General features: G+C 44.1%; 1 protein-coding gene across 10 annotated transcripts in view; it reads right to left on the bottom strand.

The window, feature by feature from the left end:
- LOC110509345 (nuclear pore complex protein Nup214) overlaps positions 1 to 26,098 on the bottom strand; it is a 65,818-nt gene that overhangs the window by 10,698 nt on the left and 29,022 nt on the right. For 9 of the 10 annotated variants that reach the window (XR_005040344.1, XR_005040345.1, XR_005040347.1 and 6 more), the window contains 11 exons: positions 22,852 to 22,930; positions 22,184 to 22,256; positions 21,815 to 21,917; positions 21,632 to 21,681; positions 19,559 to 21,103; positions 11,654 to 11,721; positions 11,208 to 11,388; positions 8,650 to 8,817; positions 6,790 to 6,961; positions 4,132 to 4,286; positions 794 to 827 (listed from right to left, as the gene is read on the bottom strand). Coding sequence is in view for 6 of the 10 variants with exons in the window: in XM_036967310.1 (XP_036823205.1) it covers positions 794 to 827; positions 4,132 to 4,286; positions 6,790 to 6,961; positions 8,650 to 8,817; positions 11,208 to 11,388; positions 11,654 to 11,721; positions 19,559 to 21,103; positions 21,632 to 21,681; positions 21,815 to 21,917; positions 22,184 to 22,256; positions 22,852 to 22,930 (2,628 nt within the window). In the remaining 4 variants the exon portion in view is untranslated. The remainder of the gene's footprint in view (positions 1 to 793; positions 828 to 4,131; positions 4,287 to 6,789; positions 6,962 to 8,649; positions 8,818 to 11,207; positions 11,389 to 11,653; positions 11,722 to 19,558; positions 21,104 to 21,631; positions 21,682 to 21,814; positions 21,918 to 22,183; positions 22,257 to 22,851; positions 22,931 to 26,098) is intronic. The other variant, XM_036967311.1, reaches the window with a different exon arrangement.

Below are 26,098 nucleotides of genomic sequence, written 5' to 3'. Positions count from 1 at the left end.
CAATGAGAGGAGGCATGGGATAGTGGGAGGAGGAAAAGGAGGGCAGAAACAAAAGGAGAGAGGGAGGAAGCAGGAGGGGAGAGAGAAAGAGGGAGGGATGAGGCAGAGGGAGGGAGGAGGCAGGATGGGAAGAGGGAGGAGGCAGGAAGGGAGAGAGAGTGAGAAGCAGGAAGGGAGAGAGAGTGAGAAGCAGGAAGGGAGAGAAAGTGAGAAGCAGGAAGGGAGAGAGAGGGAGGGAGAGAGAGCGGGAGGGAGGGAGGAGGCAGGATGGGAAAGAGAGGGAGGGAGGAGGCAGGATGGGAGAGAGGGAGGGAGGGCAGAGATAAAGGAGGGATGAGGCAGGAGATAAAGAAAGGAGGGAGAAAGGGAAGAGGTAGAGGTAGGGGGAAAAGGAGAGCGGTAGATGAGGTAGGGGGAAAAGGAGAGCAAAGAGGGGGAAGCGGCTCGAGTAGGCGAGTGTCTGGGGTGAGGCCTCGAGGGTGAGGAGATCAGTGGTGTTAGAGATGAGAATGGTGAGGGTTGAATAAGGTACAGGAGAGACAAAGGGGGAAAGGAGGGATGATATATTAGGGCAGCTTGTTATGAATTTGTGCTGCCCATCAGATTCTTATAAGTGGGCTGTGGTCACACTTTTCCTTCACACGCTACTGCCAGAGACACAAGCGAGTGCGTATAGGGAGGGTTCAAACACTCAACATACAAATGTATACACTCAAGCAAAGACACTCATGAACACAACAAATGTGAACAGACACCAAACACCCATCCACACACAAAGATGAGTGATACTTACTGATTCGATCCAAAACCGCCAGCAGACCCAAAGCCTGCAACAAAAAAAAAAGACAAAAAAAAAAAAAAAAAACACACTTAATTTAGATCAAACTATTTTTGCCCCAGGGGCACTGAAAAATGGTTCGATTTTCTTGTCGTCAAAATGTGCAATTTTTGGGGGGTATTTTCAGTGCTCTGACTGTCAGCTTTCATTTCAGTGATTATTAGCCAGCTGGACACAGTCAAGAAACTGTATGAATGTAGGTTCAGTATCATTTCTACAGTTTCAATTTGGTTTTAGTCATTTTAAATGTTATTGAGTTGCCTGCCACCCCCGATTTGTTTAACACCCTTGATCTAGATAGAATTATCAGTAGAGACTATTCCAAATGACTCTGTAAAATGTTTACTGAATAACACAGAGAGAAACCTGGGTGAGTTACTACTACTTCCACCTTATTACCTCTGTTCCAGAGCCAGTCAACCACTTGGTTCCTCTAGACCTAACAGGATTTGAAATAGGCCCTAATCTATGAATTTCACATGATTGGGAATACAGATATGCATCTGTTGGTCACAGATACAGTACCAGTCAAAAGTTTAGACACACCTACTCATTCAATGATTTATATTTTTATATATTTTCCACATTGTAGAATAATAGTGAAGACATCAAAACTATGAAATAACACATATGTACTCACCAAAAAACAAATCAAAATATATTTGAGATTTTTCAAAGCAGCCACCCTTTGCCTTGATGACAGCATTGCACACTCTTGGCATTCACTCAACCAGCTTCATGAGGTAGTCACCTGGAATGCATTTAAATTAACAGGTGTACCTTGTTAAAAGTTAATTTGTGGAATTTCTTTCCTTCTTAATGCGTTTGAGCCATTAAGCCGTTGTGACAAGGTAGGGGGGGTATACAGATGATAGCCCTATTTGGTAAAAGACCATGTCCATATTATGGCAACAACAGCTCAAATAAGGAAAGAGAAACGACCGTTCATCATTACTTTAAAACATGAAAGTCATTCCATTCAGAACATTTCAAGAACTTTGAAAGTTTCTTCAAGTGCGGTCACAAAAACCATCAAGCGCTATGATGAAACTGCCTCTCATGAGGACTGCCACAGAAAAGGAAGACCCAGAGTTACCTCTGCTGCAGAGGATAAGTTCATTAGAGTTACCAGCCTCAGAAATTGCTGCCCAAATAAATGCTTCACAGAGTTCAAGTAACACACACTTCTCAACATCAACTGTTCAGAGGAGACTGCGTGAATCAGGCCTTCATGGTCGAATTGCTGCAAAGATACCACTAAAGGACACCAATAAGAAGTAGAGACTTGCTTGGTCCAAGAAACACGAGGAATGGACATTAGACCAGTGGAAATCTGTCCTTTGGTCTGATGAGTCCAACTGAGATTTTGGGTTCCAACCGCTGTGTCTTTATGAGACGCAGAGTAGGTGAACGGATGATCTCTGCATGTGTAGTTCCCACGTGAAGCATGGAGGAGGAAGTGTGATGGTATGGGGGTGCTTTGTTGGTGACACAGTCTGTGATTGATTTAGAATTCAAAAGGTACACTTAACCAGCATGGCTACCACAGTGTTCTGCAGCAATACCATCCCATCTGGTTAAATCTGAGTGGGACTATCATTTGTTTTTCAACAGGTCAATGACCCAAAACACACCTCCAGGCTGTGTAAGGGCTATTTGATTAAGAAGGAGAGTGATGGTAGTGCCGCATCAGATGACCTGGCCTCCACAATCACCTGACTTCAACCCAATTGAGATGGTTTGGGATGAGTTGGACCTCAGAGTGAAGGAAAAGCAGCCAACAAGTGCTCAGCATATGTGGGAACTCCTTCAAGACTGGTTGAGAGAATACCAAGAGTGTTCAAAGCAGTAATCAAGGCGAAGGGTGGCTACTTTGAAGACTAAAATATATTTAGATTTGTTTAACACTTGTTTGGTTACTACATGATTCCATGTATTATTTCATAGTTTTGAGGTCTTCACGATTATTCTACAATGTAGAAAATAGTAAAAATAAAGAAAAACCCTTGAATGAGTAGGTGACCAAACTTTTGACTGGTACTCTACCTTACAAAAAAATGGGTCTCATAACAGGCAACCCATAAATTAAATTGCAACCGATAAAATGCAATTGTGTTCGTTGTTCGTAGATTATGCCTGCCCATGCAATAACTTCACCATGGGGCAGTCTGTTCACAACATTGACATCAGCAAACCGCTCACCCACACAAAACCATACACGTGGTCCGCGGTTGTGAGGCCGGTTGGATGTACTGCCAAATTCTCTAAAACAACGTTGGAGGCGGCTTATGGTAGAGAATTCTCTGGAAACAGTTCTCGTGGACATTCCTGCAGTCAGCATTCCAAATGCACGCTCCCTCAAAACGTGAGACATCTGTGACATTGTGTTGTGTGACAAAACTGCACATTTTAGAGTGGCCTTTTATTGCCCCTGCACCTGTGTAATGATCATGCTGTTTAATAATCTTCTTGAACATTTCTGGCTCATGAAACATGGGACCAACATTTTACATGTTGCATTTAAATTTTCGTTCAGTGTAAAATTCTGAAAGAGTTCTTCCCACCCTCATCTACCCATCTTGAGAAAACTGCCATTTACAAACAAAAAAGATAACTTGCATGGCAGCATGTGACTGCAGTAGGAATGTGCGTTAATAGGAAGCCACTTGTGGGATTCCACCATCCCCACGGCTAGCCTAGCCTAGAATGAACCTAGTGCTACATCTTGTGGCCCTGTTGTACTGCACAGCAGACAGAGTGCTGGGGATAGTATTAGCCACTAGGCTAAATGACTGCTATTTAAAACAGTCACTAATGGGCTTAGGAGGGGGCGGCAGGTAGCCTAGTGGTTAGAGCGTTGGGCCAGTAACAGAAAGGTTGCTGGATCGAATCCCCGAGCTGACAAGGTGACATCTGTCGTTCTGCCCCAAGGCAGGCCGTCATTGTAAATAAGAATTTGTTCTAAACTGACTTGCCTAGTTAAATAAAGGTTACATTAAAAAAACAGTGGCTTTACTTCAGGGGAATAGGGGAAGGGACTCATTGGCAAGGCTTCAAACGAGGACCTTGTTTATTTTTCCTTATTAGCGTGGCTGGGGGAGTGGGGAGGAGACTGCAGGGGCAGAAATGACTAAACTGGGGGTTGGACTCCTTTCATACAGTTTAGTCACAAGAATAGGGAGGGGAGGGAAGAGAAATGGTCAATTAAGGCTTGGGGTGCATCTGGATAATCTGGAGCAGCGTTCCCATGTAATGATCTGAAAGAACTGAACGGGTGAGATATTACTACTCACCTCCTCCTCCCTGCTGTCCGAACCCAGAGAAGCCACTGGGCTGAGGAGCTCCGAACCCTGACCCCTGCTGCTGCTGGGCCAGGTTACCAAATGATGGGGCACTCTGGTTGGCCAGAGCACCAAACGACAGTGTGCTTTGTTGAGTGGAAGCAAAGCTGTGAAGGAAGAGAAATGCACATAAAAGATTAAAAACATTAAAAGACTGAATATAAGAATATTCAATATTACAGTCTAACAATAGCCTAATAAACATTTAATGGAAATGTGTTGAATAACCATTGGTACATTTGATTTCTTACGTTATTGAGGCACTGGTCCGTTTACATCCACATTATAATACTCTATGTCTACGTCAGTCCTGAGACCATACAGTCAGAGGAAGAATTACTATGCTCTGTGCTCCTTAACTCCCTCTCCCTCCAGTCTGTAGACTGTTTAGTACAGCTAGTCTAGCACACTACCCCAGTCACTCTACTCTGTCCCCATTACCATTCTAACCCAGAGAGGAGAGGTAACCTAAAATATGCAGAGGAACAGCCTTGCCTGGAATAATATCAGAGCCCATTACATCAAAGCATATTGCAATAAGCCTTGATTTAAATGACAATGGAATAAGTCGCTAATGCTCCCACGGCTCTTCCCCTACTGATCTGGGATCTGTGTGTGGAAGCTGTGACACAGTCAGGGAGCAGAGTTTGTTTGATGTTTTATTGAGTTTAAATGTAGTAGAACAGTGTGAGGGGAAGCTACTTCTGACAGAGGCTTCAGGTGCCCTGAGCGAGACAGACAAGACCAGTGCCAGTCACACAACCGAACCAGGATTATTTGACTAGAGTCATCAAACATCAGCAGAGATGAGGGGATGAGGACGAGTGAAGGAGAGACATACTATACTATGTGCATATGTAATAAGTGTGTTGCAGTAGTCAGAGGAGACAGAGAGAGAGGGGAAGAGGAAAAATAGACAGACGTATAAAGACATGAAAGAAGAGAGCGAGAATATAGAGGGATAGTGAGAGAGGGGTAGAGAATAGTCCGGGCCGTCCAGCCAGCTCAGTTGCTCTGCTGGTTTTAATCTTGGAGGCAGCATGGGTAGACCCCTGGACAGAAATAAAGGCTGACCTCTGACCCTAATACAGGAGCCAATCTTATTCTGCTCAGCCCGCCCACCTCTACCGCCCTTGGGTCAATCGCCTCATCACTAGGTACGGCAAACTGCTAAATTGAGGAGCGACTTTAAAAAGATAGGGAGGGTGACATTTACTGGTTGTAGGGAGTCATGAAATACTGTATCATCGAAACCATCTTTCAAGAAATATTTGCAGGGGGTTGGAAAACAAAACTAGGACCGGCATTCGTAAACAACTTTATCAATATTTCTCCTTGTAAACAAGACGGCAGGGTGATAAGTGAGAGACTGCAAAAATAACTGACATAATAACACAAAAAATAAAAAAACGAAATAAGCGTGACTGAATGGAGGAAGGGAATGAATGAAAACACCAAGCCACTTGGCCTGCTGCCATCTGACAGCCCAATAGGATGAAACCCTGACAACTTAAATAGAGAAAGGAGTGAGAGAATGGGAGAAGAATAAGAAAAACAGAGAGATGAGTTCACGCACGGCAAGGCTAGCTCCCATCTCCCTGCAGCCAACAGGACCCGAGGCAGAGGGTGTAAATCGTGTGTGTGTAGAGTGTGTGGTAGAGAATTGAGGGGTGGGGGTTTAGTTGGCAATTCCCTCTAGAAGACCTGTGCCTAATACAACAACCCCAGGGGGAGAGAGAGAGAGGGAGGCTAGAGAGAAGGGGGAACTAGCCCATCTTAATCTGCTGGCGGTATGACCTCAGAGTGGGATTATCTGGAATAATCTAGCTCTGCATGCCTCTGTGGTTTGGGGCTTGGCAGAGGTGCCCAACGCCTCAGCAGGCCTGCACATGCCAGGGGGCTGCTCCAGGGGGAGAGGGAGCTGAGCGGGAGGGGATGAAGGAATAATCCCATTTTCTCCCATAATTGTACAATGAGGGTTGAGGTTAAATTCAGAACAAAGGTTGACTCTGCAGGAGGTCTGGGTGGTTATAGCTGACTGATTTCCATCCCCTGATGTATAGTGATAAACAAATACCAGAAATACTTAAATACTTGATGTAAATGCAGTAAGTAAATCTTCAATACTCATCTACTGTGGACTTTTCTAAATTAAATGTCAAGCTCATTAACGTGTGCCAGTGTAGCCGAGCAGGGTTTAGGGTATTATGCCCCAAGTTGAGAAAGGAGGTCGGGGGTTAGCAAGGTATTATTTACTTATCAGGGAGTGTTGGTGACAAAATCTGTGTGTTAATATGAAAACAGTGGCTAGGAGGTGTCAGCGTGCTCTCAGTTGGAATGGCTAAAGCCCCTCGTCCCTATATTGCTTTCCTTTAATTTGAACCTTAAAATCATATTTTTTATATTTATTTAACCTTTATTTAACTAGGGAAGTCAGTTAAGAACAAATTCATATTTACAATGATGGCCTAGGAACAAACTTGTTCAGGGGCAGAATGAGAGATTTTTACCTTGTCAGCTCGGGGATTCGAACTAGCAACCTCTCGGTTACCCGCCGCCCCCTAGGCTGCCCGCCGCCCCCTAGGCTACCCGCCGCCCCCTCTCTCTTACCCGAATCCTCCCACGTTGGCAGCTGCCGTGCCCTCGCCAAACACCTTGCTGGCTGAGGAGCCCATGGGACTGCTGAAGGACGGGGTCGAGCCAAACGCTGCTGACCCCCCAAACGCTGGGGAGCCCCCGAAAGCAGGGGGGCTACCGAACACAGGGGCGCTCCCAAAACCACCTGAAGGGGTACAGATAGAGGGGTGTGAGGAAGAGTAAGTTGGCTGACTTTGATTTGATAACAATACGTGAGCGGGACGGTTACATGAATAAAGCTGACACGTATATGAGCAATATTCTAGAATTCGTTGAGATGGGCGGGCAGGACAGAATGTCTCAGGGGACACTTACCACAGTCTAATACTAACCATACATAAGTAAATACTTCAAAAATAGAAGCAAACACAGGCAATGTTTATATTCTTCCTCAACTTTGATGGATGTGTATGTCACACCTGCCGTTGCCCTGAAACTAACAGCCCCAACATGATTAATAAAGTTTTTATTTGCTCTACAACACCTCCATTTCTACACACACACACACACACACACTTGCGGCTATGAGGGCTTGATGGGAATCAATTTCCAGCCACACACGCTTTGGGATGAAAAGAGAGTCATAAACAGAGGGGCTCACTGAAATGACAGCCTGGCTACGAACACGGCCCAGTGAATAATTGATTGGGTTAATGTAATGGGATTACATTCCTTGGAGCCTGGCCAGTGATAGTAGCTATAGAAGTGACAGCAGTACCAAAAAGACACAGGTTCCGTATTAATAAAGCGTCTCAGAGTAAGAGTGCTAATCTATGATCAGGTAATGAATAAGAGGGATGACCTGATCCTTGATCAGCACTCCTATTCTTAGATGCTTTGTGAATATGACCAGAAGAGTTTAGGGGTAGATGCTACCGCTATATAGCTAGCTGAGTAAAATGCCAAGACAAAACTGCAGTGGTGCTAACTTTTAGGGAACGCTATGACCCTAATTGCTAAGATATGCTATATTATTTGCTAAATTGAGGAAATATAACTGCGTTAGCTTGGAAAGATGCTACATTGTGGAATGTAGCCTAACCATGATCCACTAGTGCTGTACTGGCAGAGAGAGAGAGATAATGTGACTGTAGCTATAACTCAGATGATAAAGGAGTACAGAGTGAGTCTCTCCTTGGGGAGCAAGCAGTGACGGCAGCTGAGGTTGCAGGGAGTGGATCTGCTGATGCCACAGGGCCAAAGAGGAAGTGATGCGTGTGTGGAGTGTTCATCCACAACCACCTGCCTTTCTCTCTGACCCTCACACATCACAGAGCCGCCCGCCGCATCAACAGCCCGAGGCGGACAGGACAACATCAGAGACGGAGCCAAGAATGTAAATGGCTGTTACTATTACAGTCAAAGAGACTGGAGGGGATAGTGATGGGGAATGCGTTCACAGAGGGTAGAAGGTATTGTAAAGAGACCGCTGCGCTACTCGGGAGGCCCAAGGCACTGCATCATAGTGCTAGAGGCTTAACTACAGACCCGGGTTCGATTCCGGACTGTGTCGCAGCCGGCCGCGACCGAGACCCATGAGGTGGCGGACAATTGGCCCAGCATCGTCCGGGTCAGGGGAGGGTTTGGCCAGTCGGGATGTCCTTGTCCCATTGTACTCTAGCGACTCCTGGTGGCTGACCGGGCGCATGCACGCTGACTTCGGTTAAGCGGGCAGTGTGTCAAGAAGAAGTGCGGCTAACAAAAGAAGGGTTATTTGTAACATTATTGGATAACACTTTTGAACATATACAGTACATTACCATGGGCACAAAAGTCTGGGGTTGACAGAGCTGGGTGACTTGTCACTTGTTTTGGGGTGAGGGTGTAGCCTACCTGTTTGTTTGGTGGGGGTGGAGAAGGATCCGAACCCCTGAGCGGCCACGCTCCCCCCTCCCGTGCTGAAGGTTCCACTGGCCGTCTGCTCCCCCCCTCCGAATGTTGACGCTGGTGAGCCAAAGCCAAAGGTTTTGGCCCCGCTGTTCCCAAACAGGGTAGTTCCTCCTGTAGGACAAACAGAGGTTAACAGTGGATTTATAGCAGTGCTAAACTGAAATAGGTGCCTGTACTCATTTTGAGTGCTGGGACTGTTCATATTTAGGTGCAATAGTTTTGAGCTAATATTCTATAAGAGGTATAGGAACTCAAGCAGCAGAACATTTGAAGGGCCGGTACTCAGTTCCAGTTAACTTATAGTTAAGTCAACAGCCTTAGTGTTTCCAATAGATAGAGAGGAAAACAAGAGTTTCTACACAAAAGTAAACCAACCATGTGTTTTCCATAAGAGTTCAAATGAACCCAAAAGATTTCTAGACAGAGCGCCACTGAGCTAAGCATCCTGCCTAAGAAATGCTATGGGAAACCATTGACAGCTTCACAGAGCTCTCTTTCCTGCCCATGATTCCTCACTCAGACACATCCATTTCAAAATCCTAATTATGTGAGGAAAATCAGCCGCCTAACTTCTTTCTCTCCATCCATCTCCCTCCAAGCTCATTAGATGTTCATCTCTAGACCGATGTGGTGGAATATTGTTTGGGGGTGTCATGAGAACAACACACTTTCCGGTTGACCCAGGTCTCCCTCTGTCTTTTGATCTTCACAGTGCAGTGCATCTCACTTTTAAATGGCTGGGAAGTCGACCTCTTCATCTGACCTGGGATCAGCTGCAACCTCACAGCCCACTGGTCACTTTCTGTTCCGACTGCACTGGCAGATGGCCCCCATGTCAACGCTGCCAATGTTTCAATACTCATGTAAATCTTTCCTCTCTTTTTGATAGAGAGACACTGGAGAGATGTTTAAAAGCCTAATTTCGGATCGTTAAATTCTAGTTTTCGAATTAAGGTTTCCTGCTCATGTTCATTTCACACATCTTTTCCAAGTCCCAGACATCATATATCAAATCAGCCAGACTCTTTTCTAGGAGCCATTTTCATACTTTTTTTTGCACAATGCTTTCACCATAATGGTAATACTGAGCATGGAAAGTACTTGTGTGTAAATGACACGCAACACTGAAATCTAATTTGAGATGCAATTTAGCACTTCACGCTTCAACAATTTGCAACATAGTAACTTGAAAGCAAACAACGTGAGAGAAAATAAAATAATCACCTTTCAAATCAAAATGGATTCTCCTGTGGCTGGGTGGTTACATAGACAAGTTACCTGACTACCAGATAAAGGGGGTCACTTTTCATCATAGAGACAAGGAGGGAGGAAATGGATATGTGGCTAAATGGTATTAGGTGTGTGTGGAAGACATTGGGACGGACACTTGATGTATTACGCAGCATGGCACAACGCCTACTGTCAGTTAAGAGCTACTCAGGGAAAATAGTCATTTGCAGTGCTCTTCCAAAAGGTGATTGTGTCCAAGAAACAATGGAATTGAGGAATTTGACTGAAAGCTAATGGTCTGCATGCAGCAAAGACATGGGTGAAAATGTGGGTAAGAATATGTTCAGGGAAAATGTAATAGAAAGCAATACGAGTGCCATTGCATGACTTATCTCATAAGAATCAAAGCCGTGGGCAAACAAGCGATATACTATCACATAGTCCCTATGAAATGGGTCATACATATTCACATAGCCATAATCAGAATACTGCACCATTTCAATTCGGAACAAAAGAGGGCATAGGAGGACAGAATGGGGGTGGCTCAAGTGGCTATTTCTACTCATCAAACCTACATGTACAGTACCACAGTGAAATATAGCTTGGAAGAAAAGCAGACTAATGATTTCATTAACATTGTTTAACACAAATGAATCACGTACCACCTCAAGGTCTCAAAGGTTGAGAAAATATTAACATATTTGCATTCATCTACAGAACAAACATGGATGATTCGATGCAGTTTATGTGCATTAGAGGAATAAGAAAACAAGAGATACAAGCCTATTTGCTATGGAAAACTATGCCAGTCTGTTGAGCAGTAACATATGACCGGGAGCTATAGAGGATGGTTGTGTTGTGTTGACTCATGTTGTGTCATAGATAGGACAGCACAGATACATACGCTGTCAGTGCCTCCAGCAGCAACAGGCTAAATCACTGCTCTGCTTATGAGATTAAGACTCGCAGCATAATGCTGAGGAAAATCAATTTACGCGAGGCTGTGTTTAGAAACAAAAAATATGATTATATTCGCTACCCCCCCCCCACATGAAAACATCAGTCTTGATAACATTAATGCAAAAATATTTGAGCTATGAATTTATTGCAGTGGACTTTGTCATCCTTTTTCAAGAGGGATGTCAATCAAAGGGTTCCCCCCTGCTGATGATAACTGCACCCATCCGTCTTAAAATTGAACAGGAAGTTTAAATCTAAGATCAGTCATCCTTTCTGCTACAACCCCTCTCGGCCCCTGTTGGTTCTCCCACCTGTCTGGTTGGGCTGTCCGAAGCCCCCGGTGGCAGCGGCAGTGCCGAAAGGGTTCTTGTTGGCGGCGTCCTCACTGGGTTTGCCCCCCAGGCCACTGAAGAAGCCTCCCCCTGCCTGCTGGGAGGTTGCAGCCGGGGCAGAGCCAGATCCAAACAGACCCCCACCACTGGATGGCTGCTGCTGGGTAGGATAGGGGGAGGGGTGCACAGCCACGGTCACAACAAGGTCACAATGATCAGTGTTGGTTATGTAGTAATAAGTACATATGAGCCTCCCTGAAGAGTTCTCTCCATGATTCTTACCCAAATGCATCTCATGTGTATGTGAGTGGTGCGGCGTGTGCACATTTGAAGAGGGGCATTTGGGAGTCTTTCCCTGAAGTGTTACATATCAAAATGGTATGATGGTTGTCTATTTTGTACACACTGTCAAATGTGAATGTTACCTGTCCAAAGACACTCCCAGTACTGGACTGTTGACCGAACACTGAGGTAGTGGAGGAGTTTCCGAAAGCTGGGAGGGAAGAGGACAGAAAATAATAAGTAGCACATAAAATACATTAAGCAGGCTCTGTACAATACAACCATGCAAACTATCACAATTTGCCCTTTAGACGTACAGTCATTTAAGGTTAGCGATGATGACAGTGGTAGGAAGTCAGAACTGTGTGTGTGTGTGTGTGTGTGTGTGTGTGTACACGCTGATAGCGCAGTCGTTTTATGGATGGTCTCGTTCCAGCAGCATTAGACTATGGCGACAGAACTATTTTCTTTGCAGGTTATAGATGACTGAGAGGGGAAGACAGTGGAGCAGAAAAAGACAAATCCCCACATTTATCTCTGACACAATGCCACCATGTACACTGGATATGTATGCAGTGTGATAAGCCCTCTGACAAACTCTAGATGGATGCGTACATGCTGTGTGTGTGGCAGAGCGTAAGCTGTGTGTGTGTGTGTGTGGCAGAGCGTAAGCTGTGTGTGTGGGCGTGCCTGCGCGTGTGAGAAAGAAAGGCATACTGGCTGGTGAATATCTTCCACCAGTCAACTCCACATTTCCCTTTTATTCCACTTCCATTTTTGCCTGGGCCTCTGCTCGTTTTCCCTTTAAATTGGTGGCTTTTAGAAAGCGGGCTGTACGACTGTCCATTAAATCCCTCATGCCGAGAGTCAACTCCCCTATAATAAATCAGGCGGAACATGAAATGTTATTCTCTCAGAGTATGGGGACAGGTCTACAAATTAATGCTGGGACTGCCTTTAGTCTGGACCTGGGACTTGGCAATGACTCATTCATTCATGACACCCACCCTATCATTTACTGTGGCTTGAAGTAGTCCATGTGGTGACCTTGTTTGTGAACAAGTTTAGGGCGTAGATGAAACGCTTCTGACTGCGTATGCTAATTTTCTATAAAAGAAACAGGCTGACTCCATTTAGTCGACTGGTCGATTGTTTGGTTGATAGGCTGTTGGTCAATCGAGAATATTTTAGTTGAGCAGTTGTAACAACAAAAATGTATTGCACATGTCTTGACTGACGCCTGTCTGAGTGGACTAATCCATTGTGGAGAATGCGGGGATGGCACACCAGTATCACCAGCAGTACATGTACTGTTAATTCCCATCATTTATCATCTACAATGTTTGTTTGGTTACAGTAATTTCTGTTAATGCATTCAATATAGGCGTTCAATATTACAATATTTTACAGTTCTCATTGTCGGAGTGGATACGTTGTTTGCAGAGCGCACAACCTAGGTTACACTTGTGAGAAACAAGTTTTGGTTTATTTCATTCCATTTACGAGTTGTCCATTTATTCATTGTGTTTCGTATGGAGGGCTCCTGTCAATGTTGAGTAAGGACTCATACCTGATTACACAGAAGTAGGCCTTGGCTACCTGGCCTGGGGGCAAACATAGGCTTATAAATGTGCCCATTTGGGAATCTGATAGTATTTCTGATTTAACTCACCACCACTACTGAGCTGTGGAGCGTCAAAGGAATGTTTTCTTCACCGCAAACAGCAAGTAAACTCAGTCTGTTTTTACATCCATTGAGAATGCCAATAGTTCCTCAATGTAGCCTATTTGAAAAATATTTCCAGCTCTCTCCCATTCGAAAAAAGTGGGGGGAAAATGTCATGCTCCGAACCGGTGGAAACATCTTAAAATAGGCATACCTGATTACTTATTCCCTTAAGCAAATAGACTACAGCTGTGTCTGTCTGAAGCTCACTGGCCCGGGAAACTGAGGGTCCTTAATATTTTATACAATGTTGCAAGTTTGTTAGTGCAAGCTTCAGGCTGGACCAAGTTGATAGTTGATAAAATTTTTGAAGTTCCTTGCAGACAGGCCATGAATAGCCAATGTAATTTATTATTTAATCAGAATATTTTCTACCTGCAGGCTGCAATGTTTTTATTTGTTGGCTTCAGGTAGGCTATTTTTACATAGTTGGCAATGGCAATAGAAGTTACTTTTAGATTTGTATAATTTTCATTTAGATATCATTTTTATTAATCGCATGACAACTATTTTGAGATACGAAGACTTTATTATCAAATAAATTGAACTGTTCCACAAGAATGTGCATATGAAAATCATAACTGGCACACAGATTGGTAGAAATGGTAAGATAAATTGGCACTCCAAATGGAAAAAGGTTACCGACACCTGGTTGTAGCCTATTACCGGCAACTTCTAGAGCATAGTGGCAGACTCTGCGAAGGCTAGCAGCAGAGGGAGGAGATGATTCGGGAACATATTTATTTATTTTGGTTAGGCTATCTTGATCTCAGTCTCCCTTGAGACATTTGTGTGTTAAGTTTTTAATCACAGTGGGCTTAAAGCATCAGACAAGCTCAGTAGCCTACATATTTAGTTGATTTTATCAAATCACATAAGGTGTCTATATTTTCTTTGACCAGTCGATTGGTCGAAAGAAGTGACAAGTCTTTCCCCCCCCCCCTCTCTCCCCGGGGACAGCCCTAAGGAACAGTCAACATTAATTTTTATTAACGAATACATTCACGAATGTTCCTGTGCAGTTTGCGGACGACGGACGTGCAACAAAATCAAATGTAACAGCAGCCCTTTTGCTAGTTCACATAGCTATGCTGACAATATACTGCCTGAAATAACTAGCCAGCCGTGAAGGGGACAGAAATAATACATGGGAATGCATAACAGATATCCAGACTCAATAGGAATTCTAGGGCCATTTATAGCGTAACACCTGTTGCTGTCCTGGCGTTGGTAGCTAGTTGGCTATTGTAGCTATAAGACTGGCTGCTGTCACCTCAGACCTGCACAAAGACATTTAGAAACAAACATGACCCTGGCTATTAACACTCCCTTAGATACCCCTAACTGCCCTCTCTACCAAACTGCTAATAGAGTTAAGAGAAATCACCCCTAGGCTTACAGAGCAAAGCCAAAGTCTCTCCGATTTCTTCCATGTCTATGATGTAAAATGGAGCTTTCTTATTAGACAAGTTCAGGCAGTTCCTCCTCTGTTTCAAGACAGATTTAATGTAGTCTGGTCTTTGGTTATACCATCTTAATCCAGCTTTGTTAAGAGCGACATCGACCAGGCGTGCTCTGATGCAGGGTAAGTAGGCCTAATTCATGTTTAACCTGCTGTGGGGCTCCGCAGATAAATGACTGGCCAAGGGCTGCTCTCCTCACATATTGCCTATCTAATACAGTAAAGACCGACAAAGGCACCGACAGTGGTACAGACCATGCGCACCAGTGAGCTCAATTAACCCCCATCACAACCTCCTCCGTTACAGATAACTAGTTCAGATTTCCTGTTCACCACATCACTTTGACAAAGTGACTAACCCTGCTTCCACATTCAATTCTTTGTGTAATTAAAATGAAAAAGTAACCCAACGTGGCTTTGAAGTGTAACCCTATCTCCACTATTAGTACATGCATATGGCCAGACAGACACATTGTCACTATGATATAACAGAAAGCCTATCTGGGTGGGAACACAGAGCCCTAGGACAGTCAGAACCGAGACATTGCTTCAGTAACTGCTGAGTTGTTGTGACACACACAGACAGGTCAACTGTCTTCCCGCGGCCCAGCACCTCTTAGCATGGATGGGAAATCAGAGAATCCCTGGGAATAGGGCAACTCCCGGCTCAACATTACTTCACCACTCAAAATATTTTTTAACGTGGTGCCATAATAATGCCTTAAAGTGGAACTGACAGTGTTTTAACTACTTTGCAATTATGAAACAGAATCATAGCAGTAAAAAATATAAAATTCCCAGTTTATGCTACAAAACCAATGTTACAAGAGGTTTTAAAAACAGGTTTGATTTGATTCAACATTCCATGACATACAGTAAGGCATTGTTGGCAGAATAAATGGATACAGTTCAATGAATGATTAATATAATTTACCAATACATTTCTTGGTAGTCCAAAAAATATTACTATCAGGTTATAAATCACAGCTGGCCTGGTACATTGTTTGCGGCCTCCATTTGGGATTCACTGTTTCCGTTTCAATTACTCAATATGCTGGACAAAAACAGACGACTGTAACGAAGGCTGGGAATGTCAATACAATCAAACTAGCAAGAGCAATGATCACAAGTCAGTCATAACATGGCAAATAGGCTAGCATATCTATTTATGTAGCATGCTCAAAACACAGAGCCTAATGTTTGCTAGCTAGGAGGATGTCATTTCATTGGAGGAATGGGTGAGTGACTGACTTTTTTCCACTCATACTGTTTTTCAGTTCCTACATAGCTAGAGATACAGGTGTCATTTGGTTAGCTAGCAAGAAATGTAAATATCTTTGCTTTGCTAGCTAGCTATGCTGAACAACTGTTATCCAGTTATCATATCTCCTGCGTTTGCAAATTATCTACTCCAATTTCAGAGCACTCATCTGAGTGTTCAGAATAACTGATGAACTTACAAATGTGCAACACCCGCTGAATATGACCAGTGTCAGTAAATGTAGGCAAAAAAGTAATAGTTAGTCACGAATGCTCTAGATAATCAGCTCTGCTGGGGCGAGTAAAACGGTCAGAGTGAGGTGTTTTCTTTGTGTCTGGAAGTAGCTAGCTAGAAAGTTCGACAACTTTAGCCAGTTAGCTTGGGTGCTTGGTTGGGCCAAATATGCATTGGCAGGCAAGCTGCAGATGGACAAACAGGCTACCCATCTTATATCAGTGAAAATCTGATGGCCAACTAGCTGAAAAAGTTTGAAAGGGTTTATCGAATGTTCCCTCGTTTGATTTTAGTTCATCTCGCTCTGACTAGCATTAGTTGTTGATCTTATTGTTGATCTGCATAACTGAGGGAGAGAAAGCCTATCTTTTCATGGTTGTTTGACCAATAGGACTGTAAAGTTAAAAAATGTAAGAGAACTTGTGGTATTTACATTTTTTTTAAAATCCATTCAGGTGTATTTTGTGGAATTTGGTGAATGCGTTTTAATGATCTAAAGTCGCCAGTTGCTATTGCCTGTAAACATCCAGTACAGTTCAAAGTGAATGATGGCAGGACCGTGTGGCAAATGGGTTATTTGTATAAAGGCCTACTGAAGCGCCGATTGGCTATGGCACACCGGTCTCCATAGATTCCGGTCCTGGAAGAGAGGCGTTTTTATTAGGTATTCTTTCCTGCAGTGTCTATTAATTGTCCAAACGCACGGCTGCTTTCCCACTCTATATTGCTATTGAATTTTCACAAATGCGCTTGTTTGGGAATTATGTATACTTTCTAAGAATTTATGAAAACGTGAAAATGACCATATTTAAGTGCTCGTTTGTCAGAAAAAAAAATAATGGTGTTATATTCTTCCTGGGGGTGTATATGAACAGATTATAATAATATTTAATGTTGCTAAAATGCTATCATTTGCATAATCAAACAAAACATAGAATCTTCTCTAATTTGCAGTTCTGAAATTTTTGCTAACATGTATAGTAGGGTTGTGACAATACCAGTAGCGCAAACATTTTAAACAGTAACTCTTGGTTCTTTAAAAACCTGCAGTATGTACATTTTGTCTATATTTTGGAAAATAAATACATGTGATTCTGGATATAAACAATGTTTGTTTCCAAAATTAGGGCTGTTTTCTAAAGAAGTTAAATTTGCCTTGTTTTTGTTTTCCTTGTCACGATACTAACGACTATCGAAATACTGGTATCATCCCGGCAATAAGTAGAGGGTTTACCTTATACTTGCGTTTACAGGGTCAAGGTAGAGCTTACCCCTAGAAGTAAACATCAGGGATCAGCTAACCACCATCCTCAACCCTAACCAGATCGGTACCAGGTGAAACAAAACTGACCACCCTATACCAGTGGTCAATGCCAACTTCCTCCAGCATAGTGGCTTAGAGAGGCCTATGACCCATGGAGGAGTATGGTCTGCCAGCCAATACCAGCAGATCCTAACAGGCCCTGATGGATGGATGGGATTGGACTGGATAAGACCATCAGAGAGTAGTGGCCTTCTCTCTAAGCTCCATTATCCTAATGGCGTGATAAATACCCATCCTAATGATGCTGCTCAGTCCCACAGAGGGAAAACAACTACATTAATTTAAGCACTTTGGCAGCAGCTCTGACTGGATGAGTAACTGAGGTAACTGCCTTTATCAGGATGCCCCATTGCTTCGTTCCCTAGATACTGCGCCTTCGGAAAGTATTCAGACACCTTGACTTTTTCCATATTATGTTACATTACAGCCTTATTCCAAAATGGCAATAAAAATTCCTCAAAAATCAATAAAAAATACAGCATAATGACAAAGCGAAAACAGGTTTTTAGAAATGTTTGCATATTTATTAAAAATAAAAAACAGAAATACCTTATTTATGTAATTATTCAGCCTTTGCTATGACACTCGAAATTGAGCTCAGCCCTGTTTCCATTGATCATCCTTGAGATGTTTCTACAACTTGGAGTCCACCGGTGGTAAATTCTATTGATTGAACATGATCTGGAAAGGCACACACCTGTCTATATAAGAACCCACAGTTGACAGTGCATGCCCATGAGGTTGAATAAATTGTCCGTAGAGCTCCGAGACAGGATTGTGTCGATGCACAGATCTGGGGAAGGGTACCAAAAACATTACTGCAGCATTGAAGGTTCCCAATAAACACAGTGGCCTCCATCATTTTTAAATGGAAGATGATTGGAACCACCAAGAATCTTCCTAGAGCTGGCCGCCCTGCCAAACTGAGCAATCGGGGGAGAAGGGCCTTGGTCAGGGAGGTGACCAAGAACCTGATGGTCACTCTAAACTCTTCTGTGTCCTTCCAGAAGGACAACCATCTCTGCAGCACTCCACCAATCAGGCCTTTATGGTAGAGTGGCCAGACGGAAGCCACTCCTCAGTAAAAGGCACATGACAGCCTGCTTGGAGTTTGCCAAAAAGGGACCTAAATCACATAGCAAAGACCATGCAGGAGTGGCTTCGGAACAAGACTCTGAATGTCCTTGAGTGGCCCAGCCAGACCCCGGACTTGAACCCAATCTAACATCTCTGGAGAGACCTGAAAATAGCTGTGCAGCGACGCTCCCCATGCAACATGACAGCGCTTGAGATTATCTGCAGAGAAGAATGGGGTGAACTGCCCAAACATGTGTGCCATGCTTGTAGCATCATACCCAAGAAGACTCGATGCTGTAATCTCTGTCAAAGGTGCTTCAACAAAGTAGAGTAAAGGGTCTGAATACTTACGTAAATGTGATCACATTTTAATTGAATAACTAAGCAAAAATGTAGAAAACCCTGTTTTCACTTTGTCCTTATGGGGTATTGTGTGTAGATTGATGAGGAAAAATCCATATTTCATACATTTTAGAATAAGGCTGTAACTTCAAATGTGGAAAAAGTCAAGTGCTCTGAAAACTTTGCGAAGGCACTGTATGCTGCAATTATATAAGGTCAACATACCATGGCTGAAATAATACCAGCCTAGTAGTCCTAAATATAGATTTTGGAGATCAATCAAAATCAACTAGAATCTGGTAATACAATCCATAAGCATTTAAGGTATCATCTGATTCCTAAAGAGATTGTACATCTAGTCAATAAGAAAGACAGGTTGGCAGCTTGAGTGGCCATCTGTGTAAATGCTAGAGGCTTAAAACAACTTAATATAGTGTCATGGTGATGTCCAAGGGATGCTCTTCCAATAAGACCACTGTCCTGAGCTGTCTGCCACATATAAAATATATAACATTACATTGACGATTAATTTGCAGTTTTGTGATATGGAATGCAGAGGCCTAACAGCTACTTCGTATTAGTGCATTTTCACAAACATGTGACATATCACAGATACACTCACCTGCAGGCTGTCCAAAGCTGAAGCCAGTAGAGGATGTGGTGGTTGTGTTGCTTCCAAACATAGAGCCTTGTCCAAACCCAGCACTCTGCTGCCCGAAGGCCGGGGTTGCGCTCGGCTGCCCAAACAGGCCCGTGCCTGTACTGCTGGCCGTACTGGCGCTGGGGGAGCCAAAGGAAAAACTGCTGGCATTGCTGGCACTGGGGGCTCCAAACAGACCACCTCCACTAGCAGCGGTACTAGCAGCTGCAGCAGTGGTGGCCGCTGCAGGCTGTCCAAATCCAGGGCTGGCCCCGAACGCAGACTGGCCAAAACCGAAGCCACCGGCTGCGTTAGGAACAGGTTGGCCGAACCCGCCAACTGTCTGCCCAAATACAGGTTTTCCAAAGCCAGCCCCTGCACCTGCAGGTGGAGCACCAAAGCCGGTGGAACTAAAGCCGCCGGCAGTCACTGGAGCAGGCTGTCCGAAAACTGTGCCTGTGGCCGGGGCTGCGGTGTTGGAGTCAGTAGGGGTGGTGGTGGTGGCAGCAGGGGCTGCGGTGTTTATGACCGTCGTGAGGCTGGTGACAGCTATAGTGGTGCTGTCTGTGGTGATGGCAGGTGGCTGGGTGAAGATGGAGCCAGGTTTGTCAGAGCTGGGGGCCGGGTAGGCTGGTGGTGGGGCCTCCGGAGTAGGGGTGATAGTGGGTGGTGATGCCTCGGGGGCAGGGTCTGGGGTAGTGCTGGGGGCTGCCTGGGCTGGTGGGGTGGTAGAGGCAGGGGGGACAGGGGTGGTGGAGGCAATGGGGGGAGCTGGGGAGGGGGGTGAGGCAGGGGAAGTTGTGGCCTTTTCAGGGATGGTAGGGGTGGGGGTGACTGAGGACACTGGGGAGCTAGTAACCTCAGGCTCAGCAACAGGGGGGCTGACAGAGGGGCTGGGCTGTGAGGGAACAGGCTCTGTGGGTGGAGTGGGGTCTGATAAGGGGGTGGGGGCTTTGGGGGGCTCTTCCTCCAAGGTGGGGGAAGGGGAAGAGAGGGGTGCAGCTAGGAGGCTGCTGAAGGAGGTGGCTGCTGACGTTGAGAACGCAGGCTTGGTGATCGACAGGGCTGCCAGTTCGGGAGGCTTGAATGCAGTCTTGGATAAGTCTGTCACGGTAGAATCCGCCTCACCAAACGCAGCCTCAGCTGGCTTTCCTTGCTGGAGGGTCGACCCGAAGCTAAACTGGGCCGTGCCCATGCCTAAACCTAGCCCCATTCCATTGTCCGGCTGGCCAAAGCTAAACGCGGCCGCTGAGGGCTTCTCTTCGTCCCCCTGGCCCACGCGTAGACCCGAGAAACTACCCAGAGTCTCTCCTCCTACCACCTTGGGTGCCTGGGGCTCCACTCTGAAGGTGGGGGTGGGCCTCACAGGCTCCCCTGACATGCTGGGAGGAGGGGAGCTGGTGCTCCCCAGGGTGGGGGAAGTGGATTTTGGGATGAAAGAGAAGGGTTCCTCTCCGGCAGAAGAGCTGAACATCATCTTGCCGGTGGCACCAGCGCTGCCAAAGAAGAATTTACTGGCGTCCTTCACTGGGAGGAAGAAACATGGATAGCAGATTTACAAACTATGCCAGACATTGAAACACTTTGAACAAATAGATTTAATACATGACTACCGCAAAACTTCAATTAGTCTCAAATAGCCGCCTATCCTTTTTAATAGTCGGGCAACCGCACACATTTAAGTAAATACTCGCTGTTTCAAATAAATGGCGGGTCTAAATTAATTGCTTACGAGGTTTAATGTTTTATTTGATAATTGATTTAAAAATGTAAGTGAATGCTGGAATTAAACATTAAAGAAAGAGACATCTGGCTCAAATAGAAAGGGAAATGGGAATACCTAGTCAGTTGTACAACTGAATGCATTCAACTTAAATGTGTCTTCCGCCTGTCTCTAATGCGCCTGTCTTCAGTAATTTAAGAAAATAAACACCCGGGATATTAATGGAAGTTACTGTAATTCATTGATATGGCATTCAATGAACTATAGCACTGACTTTAGTGTCTAATAACACCAATGAGAGGCATATATGGCGGTACATTTGAGAGAGGTACCTGGTGGAGCTCCTTGGGACACAGAGGAGAAACTGAAGGCCCCGGCAGACCTGTCCAAAAGCATCATAAAGTATGAGAAAACAGTCAGCCAGAGCTAAAAAAAAAAAAAAACATTCCTGTTTTCTGATCAAGAAGGTCTGACATGAAGTTTCCCTCTCTGACCCCTGACCCCCAGTGACTCACGCTGTGGTAAAGGAGGAGAAGGCTTTGCTGCTCTGCTCCCCTAGTGACGGGGCTGAGCTGGAGGAGGCCAGGGAAACTAGGGCGTCAGGTTTAGGGGGTCCGCCTGGGAGAGAGGGACAGGAGGAGATGACATTAAAATAAGCATGACAAAAGAGTTCTAACACACCTTATACAAAGAGCTAATAAAATATGTAATATAATGAATGTAATCAAATGGATGTAATGTATGAATGGTTCAACCAGAAATTGTGTATATTTGTAGTATATAAAAACCATTGAAAAAAATATTACCTGGGAAAAGGTGGAAGGCATTTTCCAATGTGTCTTGATATGATGAGCATCTAAAACATCTTATCTTTATGTACTTACCAAACACAAAACCCTGGGGGGAAGCTGAGTGGATACTCTCAGCAGACACCTTCAGTATGCCTTGAGTAGAATTCTGAGGAGAAAAACAACAGAAGGAAAGTTTATACATCTCTCATTGCCATGGCTTCAAGAATAACTACACACAAAGTAAGAGGGTGTTTTAGAGAACCTAACAATCAAGGTTCATGTTTATCTTAAGTCAAAGTTAAATGTAATTTAGTTCATCTCACTACTCAGACTTTGGAGTCTGTTTCTTGCAAAACAGTGTTTTAGTGTTATACGCAGTGTTTTCTGTGAGTGTTTCTGTGTGTAGGTTTATGAGTCATGCAACCCATGAACTTAAACCTGGTTCGGACTGAGGTGTGATGTGTGAGAGAGTTCCCCTGTATGAATCCGTTCCCACCCAGTCGCCACTTGTATCACTCCTCCGCCGGCACATGGGAGAAACCTGGGGCATTTCACAGCCCTGTCATAATGACCTTCCACTCTATGCTATAACATCGCAGGCCAGCGGTCAGCCAAGTACACTGGAACTCCAGGAACTACACGGAGTTGCTGAGTTCTTAGAGATGGGGTGTACAAGAGATATTCAGTCTCTGATAGCGGAAAGCACACAGATGAAACGCCTTGACAGTTGGGAGGATGTTAGATGGACTCTTCATACTCACGCGTTTGGCCTGGTTGGTGTTGGCTACCGTCGCCAAAACCTGCTGAACAACCTGACCAACCGGGGCTGGGACTGACGAGCTGAAAGAGAAAGAGAGAGGAAAGAAAATAATTGAGCAACGACCTGGATTTACACAGCACATCAAATTTTAAATGTTGCCTAATTTCTCTTCTCCACACTCTCATCAGGATTTGCTTTCTGAAAGTAAGTGAATGCAAGTCAGTCATGAGGAGACATGCACATACCTACAAATGAGGTATGATAACAATTCATGCCACGTTGATTAATTGGGGTGTGTGTGCGCATTAGAACTTTGTATCAGCCTATAATTTACTGCCCCATCTGAAAATACGTGGCATAATCCAAGGCTAATGTCATCCCAGATAAAAGCCAGGGCCATGCACAATATCTACAGTAGTGAATAGAACACAGAAAACAAAAGCTATGGTGGACTGCACTGCCTCACTAATTATTCTCCAGCATCAACCCTATAACTACTGCCACAGACAGACCATAGCCAACTGAACCATACTGACGTGGATAGACACATTACAGGCCCAGTGTTGTGACTGAGAGACTGACTGGCTGGGGAGTGCATCTCTAAAATAATCCCCCTATCTGACTGTTTGGCTGGGGTGGACTCGTTATTGTGAGCAGGGCTAATTTGGAAAATGGCCCCAGGGGGAGTCCTGCCTAAAATGTATTCAACCTCAACACAACAGTGGAACGAGGCCTGGCCCAGCAGAAAGTGAGAGAGTTTCTGCATTAATTACATAATCTCAGAGCGATAGAGTTGGCGAGAAAGAGGGAGAGGAAAGGGGTGGAAATCAGGGCTGAGCGATTAGTGGTTTTTGAGGTCTGTTCGGTTCGATTATGCAAAAATAAATCACCGTTAGAGATTTCAAATTATTTTTCTTGAACATTAAATGCATTATGAAATAATGACAAAAATTATAAAGAGCTTTTTAATGGAAATTTCAAAGCCAAAAATATTGAATATTCAATTGCCAAAATATTGAAAATGTTCCACATCGAGAAAAAGGAAATTACTATTAAATAACAAAATATTTCAGTTGTGTATATTACTATTTTAATTTGATGACTTCATAAAACTTTAAATTCCCTAAATTCATCATCTCATCTCTGCTTAGGCAGTAGCAGCCAGCCAACCAACCATCTAATGTTATCTCTGTTCTCCCCATACTGTACAGTCTTTAATCAACCTATTTAGCTAGGCTAGCCTGCCTAAATATGTTGCAGAGCTGTCTGATTAAATCATTTAACTAGTAAATAAGACATACTTTAACAAACTCTCTATCCCATTCTCTCGGTGTGTTGTGTACATTCCTCTCTCATGCGGTGGCTTATGCGGTCTGTGTGTATCTAACTTAAAGTAGCAGGCATAAAAGTGTATCCATCTGTATCATAGACGGAAAAGAACAGGCACAATGGATTATGGTCATTGTAGACAATTACCATGTTTCAGCGCTGAACTAGGTTGAATATTTGCTTACTGAAAACTACAACTTCCTTCAGCCCAGTGTCCCATATAGTTCTAGACTTCAACTCTCTTGTGAATGATTTGATTTCCCTCTGGAGAAACGGTGTGAATGAACCGACGTCGGGCAATTACTTGTTTAATAACCCCCACAAAATAATGACAATTTGGTTAATCGATCAGCACTAGCATAGATGGAAAGAGAACGATTTTGGGAGAAGGCAGAGAGAAAATGAAAGACAGTGAGCGACTAGGAGAGAGAGATGGGAGAACCAAAGATGAGGGAGGGAGGGGACAGACAGCTGTTTGATTGAGAGAATGGGAGAGGCTGAAAAAAAAGAGTGATAAAAAAGGGAGATTGGAGCAGTGAGTGCTGTGAGGGATGAAAGAGGGGGAGAGACAGTTGGGAGAGGAGAGATGCACTCAGATTGTTAGCCTATGCTGGCAGTGAATCAGATGCGATGGAGGCAGTGACCCGCTATCTAGCTGGGGTCTATTTATCTCGGCTGAGGGCCACATACACAAACCAGGGCTGATGGCTCGTGTGATGGACTCACCTCAACTGTGCCATGACTCTACATCAGAGATACTGTATATCAGCCTGACTAGGGGCATAGCTCATCTCCCGCTCTAGTGGAGATATGCCAGGGAGTGTGTTATAAGAGTGTGTGTGTGTGTGTTTCACATAAGGTTGGTGGGTTGTGATATGGAATGTGCATGCTTTATTACTATGAAATTATTGACAGGGCACCAAATAGTTACAATTATAACTAAGGTTAAGTTACAATTCTGAAGGCAATTATGTTCTTAAAATGACAAGGCAATGCAAGACGGTAGATATTTTACCAAAATAACCAGCGTAAAGCAATGAATGTGCATGATGAATGAATAATGGATATTGTGATGGCAAAATGATGTACTAATGTGATAAGCTACAGAATCAGAGTCAGACAGGGAATGGGGATTAGAGGGCCTAAGATCAAACCGTTATTCTTTATATTTCAGAATGAAACAAGGCAGGAAGGGATTATAGGAGAAATATAGATAGTAATTATAAAAGTAACGGATACAGGTTACAAACACATTCAAAGCAAGGAAAAGATAGGTGAGATCGAGCTGGTTACTCATTCAAGGGTTTTTCTTTATTTTTACTATTTTCTACATTGTAGAATAATAGAAGACATCAAAACTATGAAATAAAACAAACAAAAAACTTCAACAAATCAAAATATATTTAATATTCTTCAAAGTAGACACCCTTTACGTTGACAGCTTTGCACACTTATAGCATTCACTCAACCAGCTTCACCTGGAATGCTTTTCCAACAGTCTTGAAGGAGTTCCCACATATGCTGAGCACTTGTTGGCTGCTTTCCCTTCACGCTGCAGTCCAACTCATCCCAAACCATCTCAATTGGGTTGAGGTCGGGAGATTGTGGAGGCCAGGTCATCTGATGCTGCACTTCCTCACTCTCCTTGGTCAAATAGCCCTTAGAGCCTGGAGGTGCGTTGGGTCATTGTCCTGTTGAAAAACAAATGATAGTCCCACTAAGCACAAACCAGATGGGATGGCGTATCACTGCAGAATACTGTGGTAGCCATGCTGGTTAAGCGTGCCTTGAATTCTAAATAAATCATGACATTATCACCAGCAAAGCACCCCCACACCTCCTTGCTTTACGGTGGGAACCACACATGCAGAGATTATCCGTTGACCTACTCTGCGTCTCACAAAGACAGAACGGTTGGA

This window comes from Oncorhynchus mykiss, chromosome Y, assembly GCF_013265735.2.
Source record: "Oncorhynchus mykiss isolate Arlee chromosome Y, USDA_OmykA_1.1, whole genome shotgun sequence".
Taxonomy (NCBI): Eukaryota; Metazoa; Chordata; class Actinopteri; order Salmoniformes; family Salmonidae; genus Oncorhynchus; species Oncorhynchus mykiss.
The sequence above is the reverse complement of the archived record's forward strand: the minus strand, read 5'-3'. Positions and strand labels throughout refer to the sequence as shown.